The sequence below is a fragment of the Theobroma cacao genome, chromosome 2 (genome assembly GCF_053813885.1).
Source record: "Theobroma cacao isolate CCN51 chromosome 2, ASM5381388v1, whole genome shotgun sequence".
NCBI lineage: Eukaryota > Viridiplantae > Streptophyta > Magnoliopsida > Malvales > Malvaceae > Theobroma > Theobroma cacao.
In genome coordinates this window covers 43,057,201-43,074,721 of record NC_142640.1, presented here as the reverse complement: position 1 = coordinate 43,074,721, position 17,521 = coordinate 43,057,201, and the positions used below count along the sequence as shown (strand labels likewise).

Here is a 17,521-nt window from a genome sequence, read left to right as displayed (position 1 = left end):
CTTGGTTAGGCCCTAAAAGTCTTGCTTCAAAGTTCAAACACTCAATGGAGTTTGGGCCGACTAGACAAATGGGCAGACCCCATGCCTCACGTGAAAGCATTGTTTGTCCTTGTCTGGTTAAGTTGGTAAGTGATAAAACGCTCCAGACACGATGAAGAGGAGCCCACTAATGTCTGATGTTGACGTCAGCTGAGCAATATCGACACGTCTGAAAAAGTGGAGGACGATGTCGATGATGATGATTATTTAACCACCCTTCGTAAGACCAGTTAAATGCCCAACACTTCCGCGTGACACGGCAAGGAACACTTTCAGATATAGCCGAAATCACCATGAAGATCTTGCTCTCGAGCTTTTTCTGTTTCTTCTTCTTCTTCTTCACTCCTTCCTTCTGCAGGTTCTCTCTCTGTCTCTCTTGCTTTTCATTCCATTGCCCACTGAATTATTTTTTGCTGCACAAATTGTACGGATGATTTTTATTTAAAGACTTTGATTGATCATTTCCTTCATTTCTCGTTACTTAAATGACTACCGACTTAACCGCTTTTTCAGTTGAGGTTCAAATGGAGTGAAACCTGAAAAATGAAAAACTGAAAATATCAGTAATACCAAACAAGGATAAAGGAGCACTAAGAAGTTCCTACTGCATCGCTTCGTTTATTATCATTATTATTATTATTATTATTTTATAAAGAAGAGAATATTTTGCATCTTTATTATGCGTTGTTTATATGTTGCTGCTTTTGCCTTTTAGCAGCAAAGTAGTTCCAAAATTCCTTGTTCATGAAACTGATGAGAAACAATTCAGAGAATGCTGAACACAAATGACTGATGCTGAATTTCTTCCTCCTAACACTCATATCCATCCAAAGCCGTCCTTTAGCTGGGGTCCCGCCAGGGAGGGAATGGCTGTTTTGAGATGAGTGGAGGGTGTGAATCAAACATGTATAGCATTAGCTGATGATATTGTCAAACCGCTATCTTCAATTTTTTTTTGCCGGTGTTCAGTTTAAGAGATATGTTCTTTTAACCGGACAAGCCCCTACCAACTTGGGAAAATATTTAATATTAGCTTAATTAGCATCCTTTCATCCGTAGTTTATGGATTCCTTGTAAGGTAAATTTGAAGTTTGTTCAACTGGATAGGCCAAATATCTGCCTTGTTTTCCTTCTTTCCTATTCAAGTGATTTTTTTTTTTCAATGTCCACATTGATGCATATTATTGCAACATAACTCACCTTGTTTTCCTTCTTTCCTATTCAAGTGATATTTTTTTTTTTCAATGTCCACATTGATGCATATTATTGCAACATAACTGACCTTCTCATTAAATTATGTGATGTCTGACAATGATTTTCCATTTCTGTTTAGTGCTAAAGTGATGATCATGATGATTGCTAATTTCAGGTTACCATCTGAAACAGAATTAGTGACTCAACCAGAGCATGCTAGCACCCCACCAAGAGGTTGGAACTCTTACGATTCCTTTTGCTGGACCATATCCGAGGAAGAGTTCTTGCAGAGTGCTGAAATTATTTCTAGCCGTCTTAAGCCACATGGATATGAGGTATGACACGGCTTATGGCTACATATTAATTTCCTTGGATTTTTTATTGATATCGTAGCATTATGGAAGTGGAAATTTTTTATGCAAAAATGAAAAAAATTTATTTTTCTTCATTTTGTCCCTGCGCTTGTATGCAGTATGTTGTGGTGGATTACCTTTGGTATAGAAGGAAGGTGGAAGGTGCTTACACTGATTCTCTTGGATTCGACGTAATTGATGAATGGGGGAGGCCGATCCCTGACCCAGAAAGATGGCCTTCATCCAAAGGTGGAAAAGGGTTTTTAGAAGTAGCCAAGAAAGTACATAGCATGGGTTTGAAGTTTGGAATTCATGTTATGAGAGGGATAAGCCTGCAAGCTTTTAATGCAAACACCCCCATCTTAGACACTGCCAAGGTACTGATCCTTATTCCCACTACACGTTACTCCGTTTTTTAATTCTCTGCATGGTGGCTTCAAACCTACATTGGACATCAAAATGTAAAATGGCATTGTTAAAGGTGCATTTCAAGAAACTCACGCAATTTGAAGCATTAGCATTGACACTTATGTTTCAACTTTTATTTTCTTTCTATTATCTTTTTATTAGGGATCTGCCTATGAAGATTCTGGTAGACAATGGAGGGCAAAAGATATTGGGCTCAAGGAGAGGGCTTGTGCTTGGATGTCGCATGGTTTCATGAGTGTAAATACCAAGCTGGAAGCTGGAAGAGCTTTCTTGAGGTCACTTTATCTCCAATATGCTGAGTGGGGTGTTGATTTTGGTAATGTTGACTATTATGTTAAAGTCTTCCTGCTCAGTGTCATAACTATACTTTGAATTTTGAAAAAAAACAAAATTGACTGAATGCCCTAGGAAATATAGTTTTATAGTGTGTTTTGAATAGCATTAAAAATGGTAAATTCATTGTTTGCATTCTTTTTTCAGCTTGTCAGCTTGCTAAAATATATTCCCTTCCTAGAAAGATTGAATTACTGATTGGGGCTAGGGGGTAAAAATGGGAAAGCCTGAGAAGACTATATCCAAATTCATCTCATATGAGGCACTTAAATCCTTGTTATATGTTTCAATCAGTAATGGATATCTTGATCAGACAAATTTCCTTTTTGTGGTGGCATAATTGGAATCCTTCTGATGTTATGTCTTTCATATCCTTTGCTTTTCTGTTTGCAGTAAAACATGACTGTGTATTTGGTGATGACTTGGATATAGATGAGATAAGCTTTGTATCAGAGGTATGCAGTGGTTTATGGTAAAACTAGTGATATTTATGTTAAAATTTCTGTAGAGAGATATTATCCAAAGTGTACTTCTGCAGGTTCTGAGAAAGCTTGATCACCCTGTTTTATATTCATTGTCCCCTGGTACCAGTGTGACACCAGCTATGGCTAAAGATGTTAGTGAACTAGTCAACATGTACAGGATTACTGGAGATGATTGGGATACATGGAGAGATGTTGTGTCCCATTTTAACGTTACCAGGTGGATCAAGCATTCCATATAATTAAGAGATATTTATTTCAAATGAAATTTCAACTTTTGCTTCTTTATCTTTTACATAAGCTGATATTTTTGGATTTTGTTTTAGAGATTTCTCTACCTCAAAAATGATAGGTGCCAAGGGCTTGCTGGGAAGGTCGTGGCCTGATTTGGATATGTTACCATTGGGATGGCTCACGGATCCAGGTTATAAGCCCTGGAAAATTGCTATTCCCTTTCATGCTCTTATCAACCTTACCCCGTTCACTCCAAGAAGATGACAATATTCATTGAAGCAAAATCACAATTTAGTAACACAGTACATGTATCAATTTTTTTTTTTTTTCAAAAGGCTTACATGTATCATTTAATTAAAAAGTGTCAATGAGATGCTTGCTGTTAACTCTCAGTTAGGTTAACAGTACTTGTTTGTTCCCATGCACTCAACCTTACATCATTTCATGAGGAATTGAGACATATTCATTCCTGCAGAGCTACTTATAAAATGTATTTGTTCTTATCACGTTGTCTCTAGAATCAAATTCTGAAACATAGATCATGTTTGAGAAAATCCCAGCCAAGTTGTTAATGCATTAAAGACTTGACATCATAAGTTGCTAAGCATCTGCACTGGTCTGGGCATTTATATGTGAGGACTTAGCTAGAATTAGTGAAGAACCATAAATAATTGGATACTTTCCTGCTCTCTAGGTTCAAACGAAGGTCCACACAGAACGTGTAATCTGATTCTAGATGAGCAAAGAACTCAGGTATGTTTCTGTATATACCTGTGATTTGGTTTTTTATTACATAAGCACTAAAAATAGACATTTATGTTGACCTTAGCATTTTTTTTTTTCACAGATGACTTTATGGGCTATGGCCAAGTCACCTCTCATGTTTGGAGGAGATGTAAGAAAGCTGGACGAAACCACATACAATCTGATCACAAACCCTACACTGCTTGAGATAAACTCTTTTAGCTCAAACAATATGGAGGCATGTAAACTTCAATGGACATAGTTTTGGAAAATTGAACCTCATTAGGGTAAATAGTAACATGATATTTTGCTGTTTTTACAGTTTCCTTATATTACTGGCATAAAGGGATCTAGAAGTAAGACTAAGGTTCTTTCTCAACATTTGACAGAAGGGGGCATGTATAATATACTAGCTTTAGATCTTACTACCTGCAAGGATCCTAAAGCAAATGGTTGGTCAATTAAACCTCTTGACCAAGATCTTGAACAAATCTGCTGGAAAGAGAAATTGGGGAGCAAATTTGAGGAACCTCCATGCCTTTACAAAAGAAAACCTCTTCTGGCTTCGTAATTAGTTTTATCTTCTTTAGTTAGCTTGTTTCCTGTCAATATTTGTAACTTGCGCAATTTTCTTATTCAATCTTGGATAAATAATGCAGGGGTGAAGAGATGATTTACAGGCAGCAATATCAGGGAACACTTCATTTATTAGCAAGTGATGAAAGGGAATTATGCTTGGATGCTTCTCCAAGAAGGAGGCTTACTTCAAAAGAATTTGGGGGAGGTTCTTTCTCACCTTGCAAGTGGGATGCTAATCAGGTATTGTCTGTTTCTAAATTTACAAAAGTAGAGAAGTTGGACTCTCAATTAAAACTACAGGAAGAAACCATAGTTGAAATACTAATTAAGCTGAAATTTTAGCCAAAGATGATCAATGAAAATAGAATCTAAAACAATTGGCTGTCAAAACTGTGTTCTATACAACTTCATTCAAGTAGTTCCTTAATCCCAAATAAGAAGAATCGTTAAGAGTTCTATCATAAATGCTCAATCCTAGGACTGAGTTGTTATCAACTCATGCTTGCCAGCATGAAACAAATCTGATCCTTGTCGGACAACCAGCATTTAAACACAAACATTATCCAGTAAATTTTCGTATCTTTTCAATGATGACCATGGTTTTCTAGGCTAGGTTCATAGGAATAAGTCTTCAAGTCTGATGCTTCCTTTCTGAAATTTACAGATGTGGGAGTTGAATGCTAATGGAGCCCTCGTAAATAGTTATTCTGGGCTATGTGTGACAGTGAACTCATTGGAAGGTGATACATTTGGTGTTAAGTGAACTGTCACAAAAAAATCTTCAAGATTTTGTTACATTTTTGTTATAATTTATATTTTCTTAATTTCGAAATGCTTCTTGATTGTTCATGCAGCTGATGTTGATTCCATTGGAATTCGTTCTTGGATCGCGACTGGAAGAAGAGGTTTGATATGTATATGAAACTGTTGGTACAATTTGAATTTTCAATTTGTATGGCAGATTTGAGCACTGTAAAGCATAATATTGTCCTATTTGAAAGCTCATTTCCCGTTTTAATGATCTTTCTCATACACTTTTTCCAGGAGAAATATATCTTGCATTTTTCAATTTGAACCCAGAGAAGACCATGATATCTGCTAACATAGCAGACCTTGCTAAAGTAGTTATGCGGAAAAACTTGAATGGAGCATCGTGTAAGTACCGAGAAATTTGGAGTGGAAAGTATGGAGCGACAAAGCAGTTGATATCAATAGCGGTGGAGATGCACGGTTCTGCTTTGTTTGTTCTGCTTTGTGAGTAGTGCAGGAAAGTTTTGGTCCCATTACTCTCATTTGCATGTCTCCATTTTCATTCTTATGATAGCAATGCTGTTGTTGTTGTTTGTATAATAAAATTGGAGTGGCGCATGTTGTGGCAAATGGAGATGATGGCCTTGTGCGTTTAAACAGAGTGACAATGATAACTAGGAGTACTAAATTATTTTCATATGCCAAACAATAGAAAGCATAACTCTACAATGAACAATTAGTAGCTACTAGCGTACTGCTAAAATAATCTTTAAGACCGATATAATTTTGTTTATGGGTTTCATAATCATTGCAAAGAACCGAGATTCCTGGGGCTACGCAGATATTTCATAATCTTTAAGATTAATGTCTAGTATCAGGTAAGATGTATCTTGATGCCAACAAGTTAGGGATTGCTGCCCTGCACTTTGTCAAATTTTGTACATCGAAGGGGCCCCTTAGTGTATGTTGAATATCACTTTAATTCAAAAGCCTAAATTAATGGGTTTTGTGTCACAGTTGTATCTTCTCATGTAAATGTCAATAAACCCCATCCTTTCACTTGTGGGTTGTGATCTGATGCACTTTTAGACTAGCATTGTCATAATATATATGCCAACTTCTCTTAGTTGTCGACACTCCTCCAGGTTGACTCTGTAGCACTGAACTAATAACGCTTGGTCCTCTTTCATTTTCCCAAAAATACGGCATGAGCGTACTCGTCAAACTTAATGGAATCTTTGACTCTGGTATCAATTGGTCGAGAAGATAAAACTATACCTTGAGTCCATAAAATTAGCGCACCAGATAAGCGTATATGTACATGCCGGACACCATTTGAACTAAACTAAAAAACTTAAGCTGATAGGTTTGTGCATCTTTCATGTATGGAACAAGAGTTTCATTGGTCATGGAAAGGGCTCTGTATACGCTCTCTATCTCTTGATGGTAAGTGATGTTTGTGAGCTTTGCACGAACAAGTCACCTTTCGTAAGGAGCAAAGTGAACAAGAGGGGAAATGCGTTGGCCTCGCTTGCAAGACAAATTTTTGTTTTGGTGACTCAATGTTAGTAGGGTCATAAAATGTATAGTATAGAATTAGATATGTTGAGACGTACGTTATCTCTTTCCGCTTTGTCCGAACCTGAAAGTCTTGCCTCATGCTTCAACTCTTGGCCAATAATTGATGGAAAATTCAACTGAAGATCATTTCTTAGTCCACGAAGCAACAGTAGAGAGAGATCCAACAAAACAATTAAAGATTCTATTTCCTCCATCGGATTTATCACCAACTGCGTAAAACTATTCAAATTAAGCGCATGTATTTGACCCTCACACTTTCAGAAATTGCATCTGGATCCTCGAGAGGCGGCCAAGGCCAAAGCTTAAAGCTCCGTTTGCCAATAAGCTGCAAGGGTCATGATATCTGATTTCATGCCTTATATTAATCTATGTTACTATAATTCACTCCTGGTGGGATGAGTGATCACCTTTGCAAAAGAAAGAGAAAAGACCCACCCCCAAAGAGTTTGAATATTTGATTCATTCCGGGCTTTTCGCCATTTTGTTTTTTGTTTTTTGTTTTCTTTACAAAATCCGTAATTTTCGTTTTTATTTTTGACAGTAAAAAAAAATGCTTTCAAGTGATTAAAAGTTAAAATTTTTTATATATTTTTAAAAAAGTATAGTTTTGCATATTAATAGAAGGTGAGATTATAGAAGATGCTAAATCGAGTTTATTATCATACTCTAAATAGACATTAAGACTCCATTCGACATTACTACCTTCACTCAACAAGAAACGGCAAAAAATCTCCTAAAAAAAATTCAAGAAAATGACTCTGTGTCACTAACTTGTTCCCCGTTCAACGAGTTCCATAACGTTTATTGATAATGAAAATCATAAACTTATTTCTATATGGCATCATTTAATTTTATCATGTAATATTCATTTTAATCAAATATGGGGGTAGTGTTTTATTACTTACTTTTACTTTGTTCGTTTTGTACCAATGAGCTAGAAAGGAAGAACTCTATTGAAGAATGAAGAGAATTCAAGAAAAGGAAGCAAAGTGACAACTGAATTCTTATATTGTTTAAGAAGCAATTACATGTATTTAAACAAGGCTTCAGCTAACTGTCAAGAAAGGAAAAATTAAAAGAAAGCTTATTACAACAGAATAAATACTTGCCTATTTACAAACTAAACACATGTAGATTGATACACGTGTAAGTACCACATTCAACACTCCCCCTCAAGATGAGAATTATGAGCATGAATGTTCAAAATACTCATCTTGCTAAGTAAGATTTGAAATTGTCCTAGTAAGAGCGATTTAGTAAACAAGTTTGCCAGCTAATGAGAAGTTTGTATATAGCTTGGTTTGATAAGCCCTAAAATCACCTTTTTCCCTTACAAAATGGCAAGCAACTTCTATATGCTTTGTTCTCCCATGAAAAACAAGATTTTTGCATATACTCAAAGCAAACTGATTATCACAGTATAATTCCACTGCTTCTAAATGAACAACTCCAAAATCCGTCAACAAGAACAACAGCCAAATAATTTCACTGCATGTTACAGACATTGATCTATACTCTGCTTCAGTAGAGCTTTTAGCTGCAACATTCTGTTTCTTTGACTTCCAACTAATCAAAAAATTACCAATGAAGATAGCATAACCAGTCATTGATTTTCTTGTAAGTAAACAACCAACCCAATTATTATCACAATAGGTCCTTAATTTTAGTTGTGAAGAAGCAGATATCAGAATTCCCTAACCAGGAGAACCTTTCAAGTATCTAAGAATTTTGAAAGCAGCCTGTAAGTGCACATTTCCTGGTTTATCCATAAACTGTTCTAGAACTTGTACCCTATATACAATATCTGGCCTAGTAAAGGTCAAATATATTAATTTACCAATGAGTTGCCTATACACAGTACCATCAGCCAACAAATCATCTTTATCAGCAGCAGTTATCTTATGATTATATTCAATTGGGGTTGAAGCTGGTTTAGAACCTAACACCATGCTCATTAATAAGATCCAGTGCATATTTTCTCTAACACAATAGAATTCCTTTAAGAGATCTAGCTATCTCAATACCTAAGAAATACTTAGTGAACCAAGAACCTTCAACTTGAATTTTGACTTCAAATATTGTTTCACTTCAGTTTCAACTTGTGCTGTAGAACTAGCTACTAAAATATCATCTACATATACAAGCAAAGCTACAAATTCACCAGAATCATACTTCTTTGTAAACAAAGAATAATCAGCTTTCGATTGCGTAAATCCATACTGAATTAAAGTCCCTGTAAATTTGGCATTCCACTATCTTGATGCTTGTTTAAGACCATATAATGATTTTTGGAGTTTACAAACAAATTTAGTCCATGGTGGACACTCCCCTTGAATGACAAATCCCTGAGGCAGCTCCATATACACATCCTCAACAAGATCACCATTAAGAAAGGCATTATTGATATCTAATTGGAATAAAGATCAATTATGAATAGCAGCTAATGCAAGAAAAACCCTTACAGTTGTTTGCTTAGCAACATGGCTAAAAGTGTCTTGATAATCAAAACCTTCATGTTGGTTGTAGCCTTTGGCTACCAACCTAGCCTTGAATTTGTCTATATTGTCATCAGCAAGGAATTTAGTTTTGTACACCCACTGGTAAGCAATGATTGGAAAATCAGAAGGAACAACAACCACTTCCCAAGTTTTGTTCTCAACTAAAGCATTCAATTCATCTTGCATAGCATTTCTCCACTGAACATGATGTACAGCTTGTGTATATGTAGTAGGCCAAAAAACAGAAGATAAACTGGCAGTGAAAGCCTTGTGTATAAGAGAAAGTTGACTAGTGGACAAGTAATTATTAATAGGATATGCTGTAACATTAGATGTTAATAGGGGTCAATCACAATGATAAGACTCTAGGTATTTAGGTAATGATCGGATGCGAATGCTTTTCCTAGGAATGAAAGAAGTTTCTGTTTGTGATGGAATAGAATTTGGCTAAACATAAAATAGAGATGAAGAATCTGAAGGAATAGGAGAAGAAAAATCTGATGGTAAAGTAATATTTGAAAGTGAAACAAGAGAATTTGGTTGAGCATTAGAATGAATAGATGTAGAAGGAAAAGTTGGATCATCAAAAATATATGATGAAGGCAAAGGAGTTGAGGATGATGAACCCTTGTTACCTGAATGTTTGAAAGGAAAAATAGACTCATGAAACACAACATTCTTGAAAATTAAACACTCATGAGTTTCTAGATCATATAGCTTGTAACCTTTGACACCGAATGAATAACCAATGAAGATGCATGGTTGAGCTCTAGGATCGAATTTAGTTCCATTTCTTTGTAGAGTACTAGCAAAACATAAAGAACCAAAAACCCTGAAATGAGAATATAATGGAGATTTGTGATATAACATTTCAAAAGGAGTTTTGTTGTGAAGTAGTGGAAAAGGGATATGATTGATAATATGTGTGGCTATAAGAACAGAGTCCCCCCAAAATTTAATCGGAAGAAAAGCTTGGAAAAGAAGAGCCCTAGCAACATTCAATAAATACTAATGTTTCCTTTCAACAATGCCATTTTGCTGTGGAGTTTCCACACAAGACATATGATGCACAATTCTAGTTTTTGAATAAAATTCCACTGATCCAAACTTTGGTGCATTATCTGTTCTTAAAACTTGGACTGATGTATGAAATTGAGTGTTTATCATTTGACAAAATGTAGGAATTATGATAGTGACATAAGACTTGACTCTTAATAAGTACAACCAAGTAAATCAAGAATAGTCATCAACAATTGTTAAAAAGTAATGATGTCCTGACAAAGATAGTGTACGATAAAGCCCCCATATATCTGCATAAATTAGTTCAAAGGGTTTTGTAGTAGATTGAGTATGCAAAGGAAAGGGCCATTTGTGTTGCTTAGCTAAAGGACAAATATTGCATTAAAAATCATCTTTGTAAATCACATCTGAGCATCACTTATGAATCTATTTTATTCTCTATAGTAACACATGACCTAATCTATAGTGCCATATATCAAAATCTTGACTCAAAGAACTACAAACAAACCTTGAACAATCACCATGTACCAAATCTGACTTTATAGACTCTGTATTAGCAGACTGAACATTATGAATCCTAGATTTAAAAGAAACAGAAACAGAACCATTATGAACAGAAATCAATTCTAGGAATTGTGCATTCAACTGTCTTTGTATGATATAAAGTCCAACAATGACTCTAGCATGCCCAATCACTGTCCATGTAAGAAGATCTTGAATGAGACAATGATTGTTAGCAAAAAATAAGCATTTGGTTTTATTTGTGGTAAGTTTACTAACTGAAACTAAATTGAATCTGAATGAAGGAACCAGGAGAACATTTTCTAGTGTTGAGTTTTGAGAAAGTTTAATTGATCCTAAATGTGTCACAATAGCTTTAGCTTTATTTGGTAGTTCAACAAACATATTATGAACAGATCTAGAAAAACTGAAATGATGTAAAGAACATGCAATGCGATCTGTAGCCCCAGTGTCTAAAATCTAGGTGTTATGATTCAATGTAGGCAGTATATGTATAGCAGAATTTACTAAAAGATCAGGTGATGAAATTATACCTGCTAGTGCAGAGTTTACAAAAGAAGGCTTATTTGAATGATTTTCCTTAACACCTGCTATATCACTTTGTTAAGAGATCAATGTCATAAGCTTTTGAATCTGTGCTTTAGTCAAGGACAATTGTGAAATTGAATTGGTTACTGTTTCATCATATTCATCTTGCTCAGAACCACTAATAGCACTATTAACTGATGAACCTCCTTTCCTCATATTCCTTTTTAACTTTGTGAACTTAAAGTTCTCTGGGAATCCTATAATGCAATAGTATTTTTCTTTGGAATGTCCTTTCTTACCACAATGTGAGCATACTAGATTAGTATTTTTCCTTTTTTCCTCAGTTATAACAGTTGCCATAGTTGAGTTTTCAACAGGGGATTGTAAAATCAAAGATCTTTGTAACATTTTCTTAATCACTAAACTATACGCTTGATCAATACTAAGGAATGGTTTAAGCATCAAAATATGTGATCTTAGACATGAGAATGATTCATTTAAACCATTCAAGAAACAAAATACCGCATCTTTATTCTGTTGATCTGCATATTTTTTATAGCAATTATTTTTTCTACCCTCATAATCACATTGAGGCAAAGGCCTGAAGTTCTTTAACTCTTGCCAAACTGAATTCAATTCTGTAAAATAAGTATTCACTGACCTTGTTCCTTGCAAAATATTTCTCAATTGAAACTGAAGGTTACAGATTATGGTCTCGTATGGTTGAGAAAACCGATTCTTCAATGTCTCCAAGATTTCTTTAGCTGAGTCCATGTCAAGTACATTTGATGCAATCTTAGGTGTCAATGACTCAAGCAACCAGGTAACTATTAAAATGTTGCATCTAGACCAATCTTCAAACAATGAATTTGCTTCACTTGGTTTTTTTATTGTTCCATCGATAAATCCCCTCTTCTTGCAAATTGAGAGTGCAAGCAAGAAAGCTCGACTCCATGACATGTAATTGGCAACAGCAAGTTTAGGATTTATTATGGATGTAATATGATGAAAGTAGATTTTCTGCAGGTGAAATATGAGATTTTGCATATGAATCTGCCATTTTAGGGTTTGATTAAAGAAGAAAAAAACTGGTAGATGAAGTCAAAATTGTAAGATAAAATGAAAGAAATGAAAGAACGATAGATGAGCTAATCAAGAAGCTGAAGTATTCGATGATGTGAACCTCAATTCTAGCTTTGATCTGGCTCTAATACCATGTTCGTTTTGTACCAGTGACCTAGAAAAGAAGAACTCTATTGAAGAATGAAGAGAATCCCAAAAAACAAAGCAAACTGAACTGAATTCTTATATTGTTTAAGAAGCAATTACCCGTATTTATGTAAGGCTTCAGCTAACTATCAAGAAAGGACAAATTAAAAGAAAGCTTATTACAACAAAATAAATACTTGCTTATTTACAAACTAAACACATGTAGATTGAAACATGTGTAACTACCATATTCAACATACTTTATAACATTTTTTTTTTGTAAAATGCAAATACTAAATGTAAGTAGTATAATAATAAGTGTTGTTTTATGTCCACGTGTCAAAAATATCATATGATTATATCATCGTGTCATATTAATATCTATTATAACATGTCAACATGCTACGTTAGTATCACGTGATATAAAATGACAAATGGTATTTTAATTAGTAACAAATAATAAAGCTTATTTAATTCAAAATAAAAATATAAAAATTTGATTGAACATAATAAAAAAATAAAAATTTATTTAAATTTTCCTCAATAATTTAAAAATTCTTTTAAAATATTATACCATTAACATACTTAAACTAAGTTTAGGGGCCCAGATTTTGGAAGCAATAACTTTTGATATAGTTAACGTCATCGCTCACATAAGAAACCAAAGCTACAATATAAAAGTAACATGGGGCAGCAATCATATGTAAACTAACAAAACCTAAGTCATAAAATCATTAAATAATTAAAATATATCTTGGATTATCATAAGTTTGTCTGCATTAAAACTCATTATTTTATGGATAGAGGATTTCAAACATGATTTAACTAGTATAGTTTAATACTACCAACAGATTTGGGGAATCATGTCGCTAATTAAGCTCCTAATGTGGGGCCAAAATCCAAATTATACAAAATTTTGGCGCGTTATCTTAATGGCGAGCAAGCCTTTTTATAAAAAAGACTTCTTTTTCTTCATCTTCTTTCACATTTTCAATTGGATCGTCAGCTCCGCCTCTTCAATTTCCACGCAAAATCTCAAACACAGACAAGACAACCGATGGGGTGCGTTATTTAAGGATCTTTTCCCTTTGACTTGTTCAACAAAACGAACTTCTCGCTCGTTCCCCGTTTTTCTTCTTTGAGTATTTCTTTTCCTTTTCCTTCATTTGCCCTTTCCTCTTTTCCTTCATTTTCGTTCTATCCAAACATGACCTCCTCATCCATAAGAACGGTCCCTTATATTTCCTCGTGTTATTGCTTCAGTGATAGAAACCCTTATTCTAACAATGAAAAGATTCAAGTTAAGTTTCCCAGAGTAAATAAATCAAAATTTTTATGTAAATCTGGTTCTGATAAGATATTCGCTGTTTCTTCGTGTTCAGCGACGATTGAAACTCGGTCAGAAACCACCTATGAAGGAGTTTCGGACAAGATTCAACTTTTGGTTTCAGAATTCAAGTCTTTAACAGAGCCTGTCGATCGCGTGAAACGGCTCTTACATTACGCAGCGATGCTTGCTCCTTTCGACGAGTCGGCACGGGTGCCGGAGAATCGGGTCAAGGGTTGCGCCACTCAGGTGTGGCTCGACGCCAGAATAGACCAAAATGGAAAGGTAAGGTTTCGAGCCGACAGTGATTCGGAGATTACGAAAGGGTTCTGCTCGTGCCTCATATGGATGATGGACGGTGCGGATCCCGAAGAAGTTGTGGAAGTGAGGGCGGAGGATTTGGTGGAGTTAAACGTCGGTGTCCATGGGAAGGCCCAGTCGAGAGTGAACACGTGGCAGAACGTCTTGATCAGCATGCGGGATAGAACGGAGGGTTTGATGTTGGAGAGACAAAGGGAGCTGCCTCTGGCCTCCGCCTCCGTTTCCTACATTATAAAGCTCTGATGGAAAGTTAGACAAGCATTTGGGTTGTGTTTGGTTTCTGTGTCTTTGTTTTTGGTAATTCCAGGATGTGTAGATGAAATTAAAGTAGGTTATTTAATACTATGATTTGTATGCAGATGAATGTTAGTTGGGTTAGGATTATGAATTACGGTGGAGTCGTTTGGAAATCCCAATAAAAGGATATATTATGCAAAAAGAAATGGTGGGTCAATAACCAAACGACCAACCAATATATTGGACACGTCTGCTAGAAAGGGGGCGTTTGGATCAAATATGGGAAAAAGAATCTCTTTTGCCTTATTCTCAGCATCTTCTATATATCTTTCCAGAATTTAATTGCTTTTTTGGTTTTTGACCAGAAAATTTTAATTCCCTTTCGTTATACGCTATTGTAACTCGTTAGCAGAAATTTGGACTCGCGATATGGATATTGGTGTAGGGATTACATGAAGAGATGATGTACAAGCAACGATATATATTAGAGGGCACTCCATTGCCATTGGTTAGCGATGTGATGAGATAGTGACTAGGCATCTAAGTAGTTGTAAAATTACGAAAAAATGGAAATAATAGTCGAAATACAAATTGACGTTTAGCCATAAATGTTTGTGCAATGGGGTTCTTCTTGAGCCCTATGGTTGTTGAGGGCAGTTAAAAAATGAAAAAAAACTTTGATCAGATTGGGTTTACAAGCTTTTGAAATATATCAAAAGAGCTAACAAATAGCTGCTGACTTCATCGTAGTGGCTTGATTACTGTAATTGAGGTAACAACACTCAGCAACCCACCTATGCACGTAACAGTTTGACATTGGATTATTGCAGTCTATGCTACATGCTATTCATTCCAAGAAAAAGAAGACGTTTTTAGCAAATTGTGTTTTTTACCAAGCATTATAGAGTTGTCTATCACGACTGCTTCATCCCAAGAGTGCGATTAGCATGCCAACAACCTAATGAAGAATCTCATAGAGTTGTCTACAGTAAACACATGCTAATCAGCATTTGACGAATCACAGTTGTTCAATGCAAATATTTGAACTATTTTATGAGACAATAATCTATTAATTTGATTGTAATTATAGATGAATTGATCCATTCATAAATTAATAAATCCAATTTATGAATTTATTCAATAGGTTCATGTCATATTAGGACGAAGTACAAATATTTGAGATATATAGGATGATGAGATAAGCAATATGACTCTATTATATATATGGTATGATTTTTGAAAGGTAAAACTAACACGTCCAATGTAACAAGTATAATACTACATTTTTAGTGCTAATATGTCTCTTTCGTGTTGCGAGAAATTTAAATTAAAAAAATTCAGAATTGGGTGGTGGCCAATTACTATGATACAGTCATAGTTTCTAACGAAAGTTTCCAGAGTGGATGAATTAAAATTCTTGACCTATGGCTGCTATGGTAGGTAACAAGGGTTTATTTAATAATTTCTTTTGATTGGTAAAGAATAATTGTGGCATGTCGATGCAAGGTTTTATTGAGAGTTGGGACACCGACCCAACCCAAGCCCTTGTTTATCCGAATTCCCAAAGTCATACTTGTGTCTGAACTTGTAGCCACTGATGCAAAAGCAAATTCAATTCTCACCAACTCGGATTTCTTAAGTCCAAGAAGCGATGGTTGACAAAACAGAAATTAACAGAAAGCAAATAAGATGTTATTTCCTCGTAAATTATCTCAACTTTTAATGAGATAAAGTAGTTATTGACGATGTAAAGTCTCTCACGTTTGCCTGCTCAACTTTGACCAACTTCACCCTCTTTTTCCTTTCTTTTTTAAAGATTTTAATATATGGGTGACATTTGATATATTTTACAATATAATATAATTATAAATAATATGATTACAGAAAAAATAATATTATTAAACTATAAAAAAGATAACATTGCAGTATTTGATTTATAAGTATTTTGTTGGGAATGTAATGTCATTTTTCAAAATTACCTTTATTTATAAAATGTAAGTTTAATATATTTGTATTTTATATTATTAATTTTTATATAATATCATCTCTTAAATTTATATTTTATGTCATCTATTTTATTTTTATTTTTTATTATAATCTTATATGTTTTATTTTTATTTTTTTAATGTAATTTTCTATATTATATATTTTATTTTAATTTTTTAAAAAATATATATAAATTTTATTGATAGTCACCATCACTACTAAGACTAATAAAAAGACATGTAAATGTTAATTTTATATCCTAAAGTCTAATGTTTCTCCATTAGAGCTGCTGCTACAACTTCAATTGCAAGTTTGCATTCACCTTGTCCCTGTTAAATTTTGTCAAATCTTCTTGAACTTCATGAATTCATCCTTTCCAAGTTAGTTTAGAGGCAAAAGTTTGTAGCATATATAGCTAAACACTGATATGCGTTCTACAACACAGCCAAAAATATGTTATATCATTGAAATGATATAAAAAGGTCGTGTTCAATCAGGAAAGAAGTAGTACCAGTCTTATGTCCCAATTCTAAGCAAAGTTGGCACCATTTTGTGCAGAATTTTAAATGGTGTGATATAAATTTTAATTCAATGTTCTGGGTTAAAGATTCTTCTACCACCTGAGCTTTTTTTGGTTAACAATGAATGCTACTGGTTTTTACTGCTAGTGCTTGGAGTAGCCTATAGAAATCCAAAACACTTTCTACTTCATACTTCATAGACTAGCACAGTTTTCTGTGCTTTCATTTGAATAGTATTCCCTCTAATAAATAAGTTGAGAAACTGAAGCTACAATACTATTTTATTGACATTCAAACACAAATTTTGTACCTCTTAATTTTCATTCATCTTTTGCATATGCATTTCCATTGTGGTTTAATAATGAAGAATTTCTCTTAGTGGTATCATAACTGAAATGATAATAATAATTCAAAAAATATAAACATGTTAAAATCCATAAATTAGAAATTTTAACATTAAATTAAAGAAAATATAAATTCAGCATATTTATTTAATACATCAAAATATTATTTGACATGTAATATTATTTTTTATTAGCTAGATTATACTTATGAACCCAAACTATCAAATTAATCAAAAAATATTTAAACATGAAGTATTTAAAAACTTAATTTGGATTGAAAATTACTTACA

The 17,521-nt window shown here is 34.2% G+C and overlaps 2 protein-coding genes across 2 annotated transcripts; both read left to right on the top strand.

Moving 5' to 3' along the window:
• Nucleotides 1–127: 127 nt before the first annotated feature.
• On the top strand, nucleotides 128–5,858 carry LOC18609593 (Melibiase family protein). The gene is made up of 14 exons (XM_007044776.3): nucleotides 128–397; nucleotides 1,409–1,568; nucleotides 1,706–1,963; nucleotides 2,157–2,331; nucleotides 2,742–2,803; nucleotides 2,887–3,050; nucleotides 3,157–3,254; nucleotides 3,759–3,817; nucleotides 3,912–4,046; nucleotides 4,131–4,375; nucleotides 4,468–4,627; nucleotides 5,052–5,127; nucleotides 5,242–5,292; nucleotides 5,432–5,858. The coding sequence occupies exons 1-14, from the start codon at nucleotides 333–335 to the stop codon at nucleotides 5,647–5,649; spliced, it is 1,926 nt and encodes a 641-aa protein (XP_007044838.2). The 5' UTR covers nucleotides 128–332; the 3' UTR covers nucleotides 5,650–5,858.
• A 7,636-nt stretch (nucleotides 5,859–13,494) lies between these two features.
• On the top strand, nucleotides 13,495–14,686 carry SUFE2 (sulfur E2). The gene has a single exon (XM_088803192.1). It carries the CDS (start codon nucleotides 13,703–13,705, stop codon nucleotides 14,384–14,386), a length of 684 nt encoding a protein of 227 aa, XP_088659318.1. The 5' UTR covers nucleotides 13,495–13,702; the 3' UTR covers nucleotides 14,387–14,686.
• The last annotated feature ends 2,835 nt before the right edge of the window (nucleotides 14,687–17,521 follow it).

Excerpts from the sequence above, each read along its gene's own strand:
- SUFE2 (XM_088803192.1), top strand. The coding sequence starts at position 13,703 with ATGACCTCCTCATCCATAAGAACGGTCCCTTATATTTCCTCGTGTTAT.
- LOC18609593 (XM_007044776.3), top strand. The coding sequence starts at position 333 with ATGAAGATCTTGCTCTCGAGCTTTTTCTGTTTCTTCTTCTTCTTCTTC. Across the intron at positions 398-1,408 it reads TTCACTCCTTCCTTCTGCAG|GTTACCATCTGAAACAGAAT; the intron begins GTTCTCTCTCTG and ends TGCTAATTTCAG. Across the intron at positions 4,047-4,130 it reads TTAGCTCAAACAATATGGAG|TTTCCTTATATTACTGGCAT; the intron begins GCATGTAAACTT and ends CTGTTTTTACAG.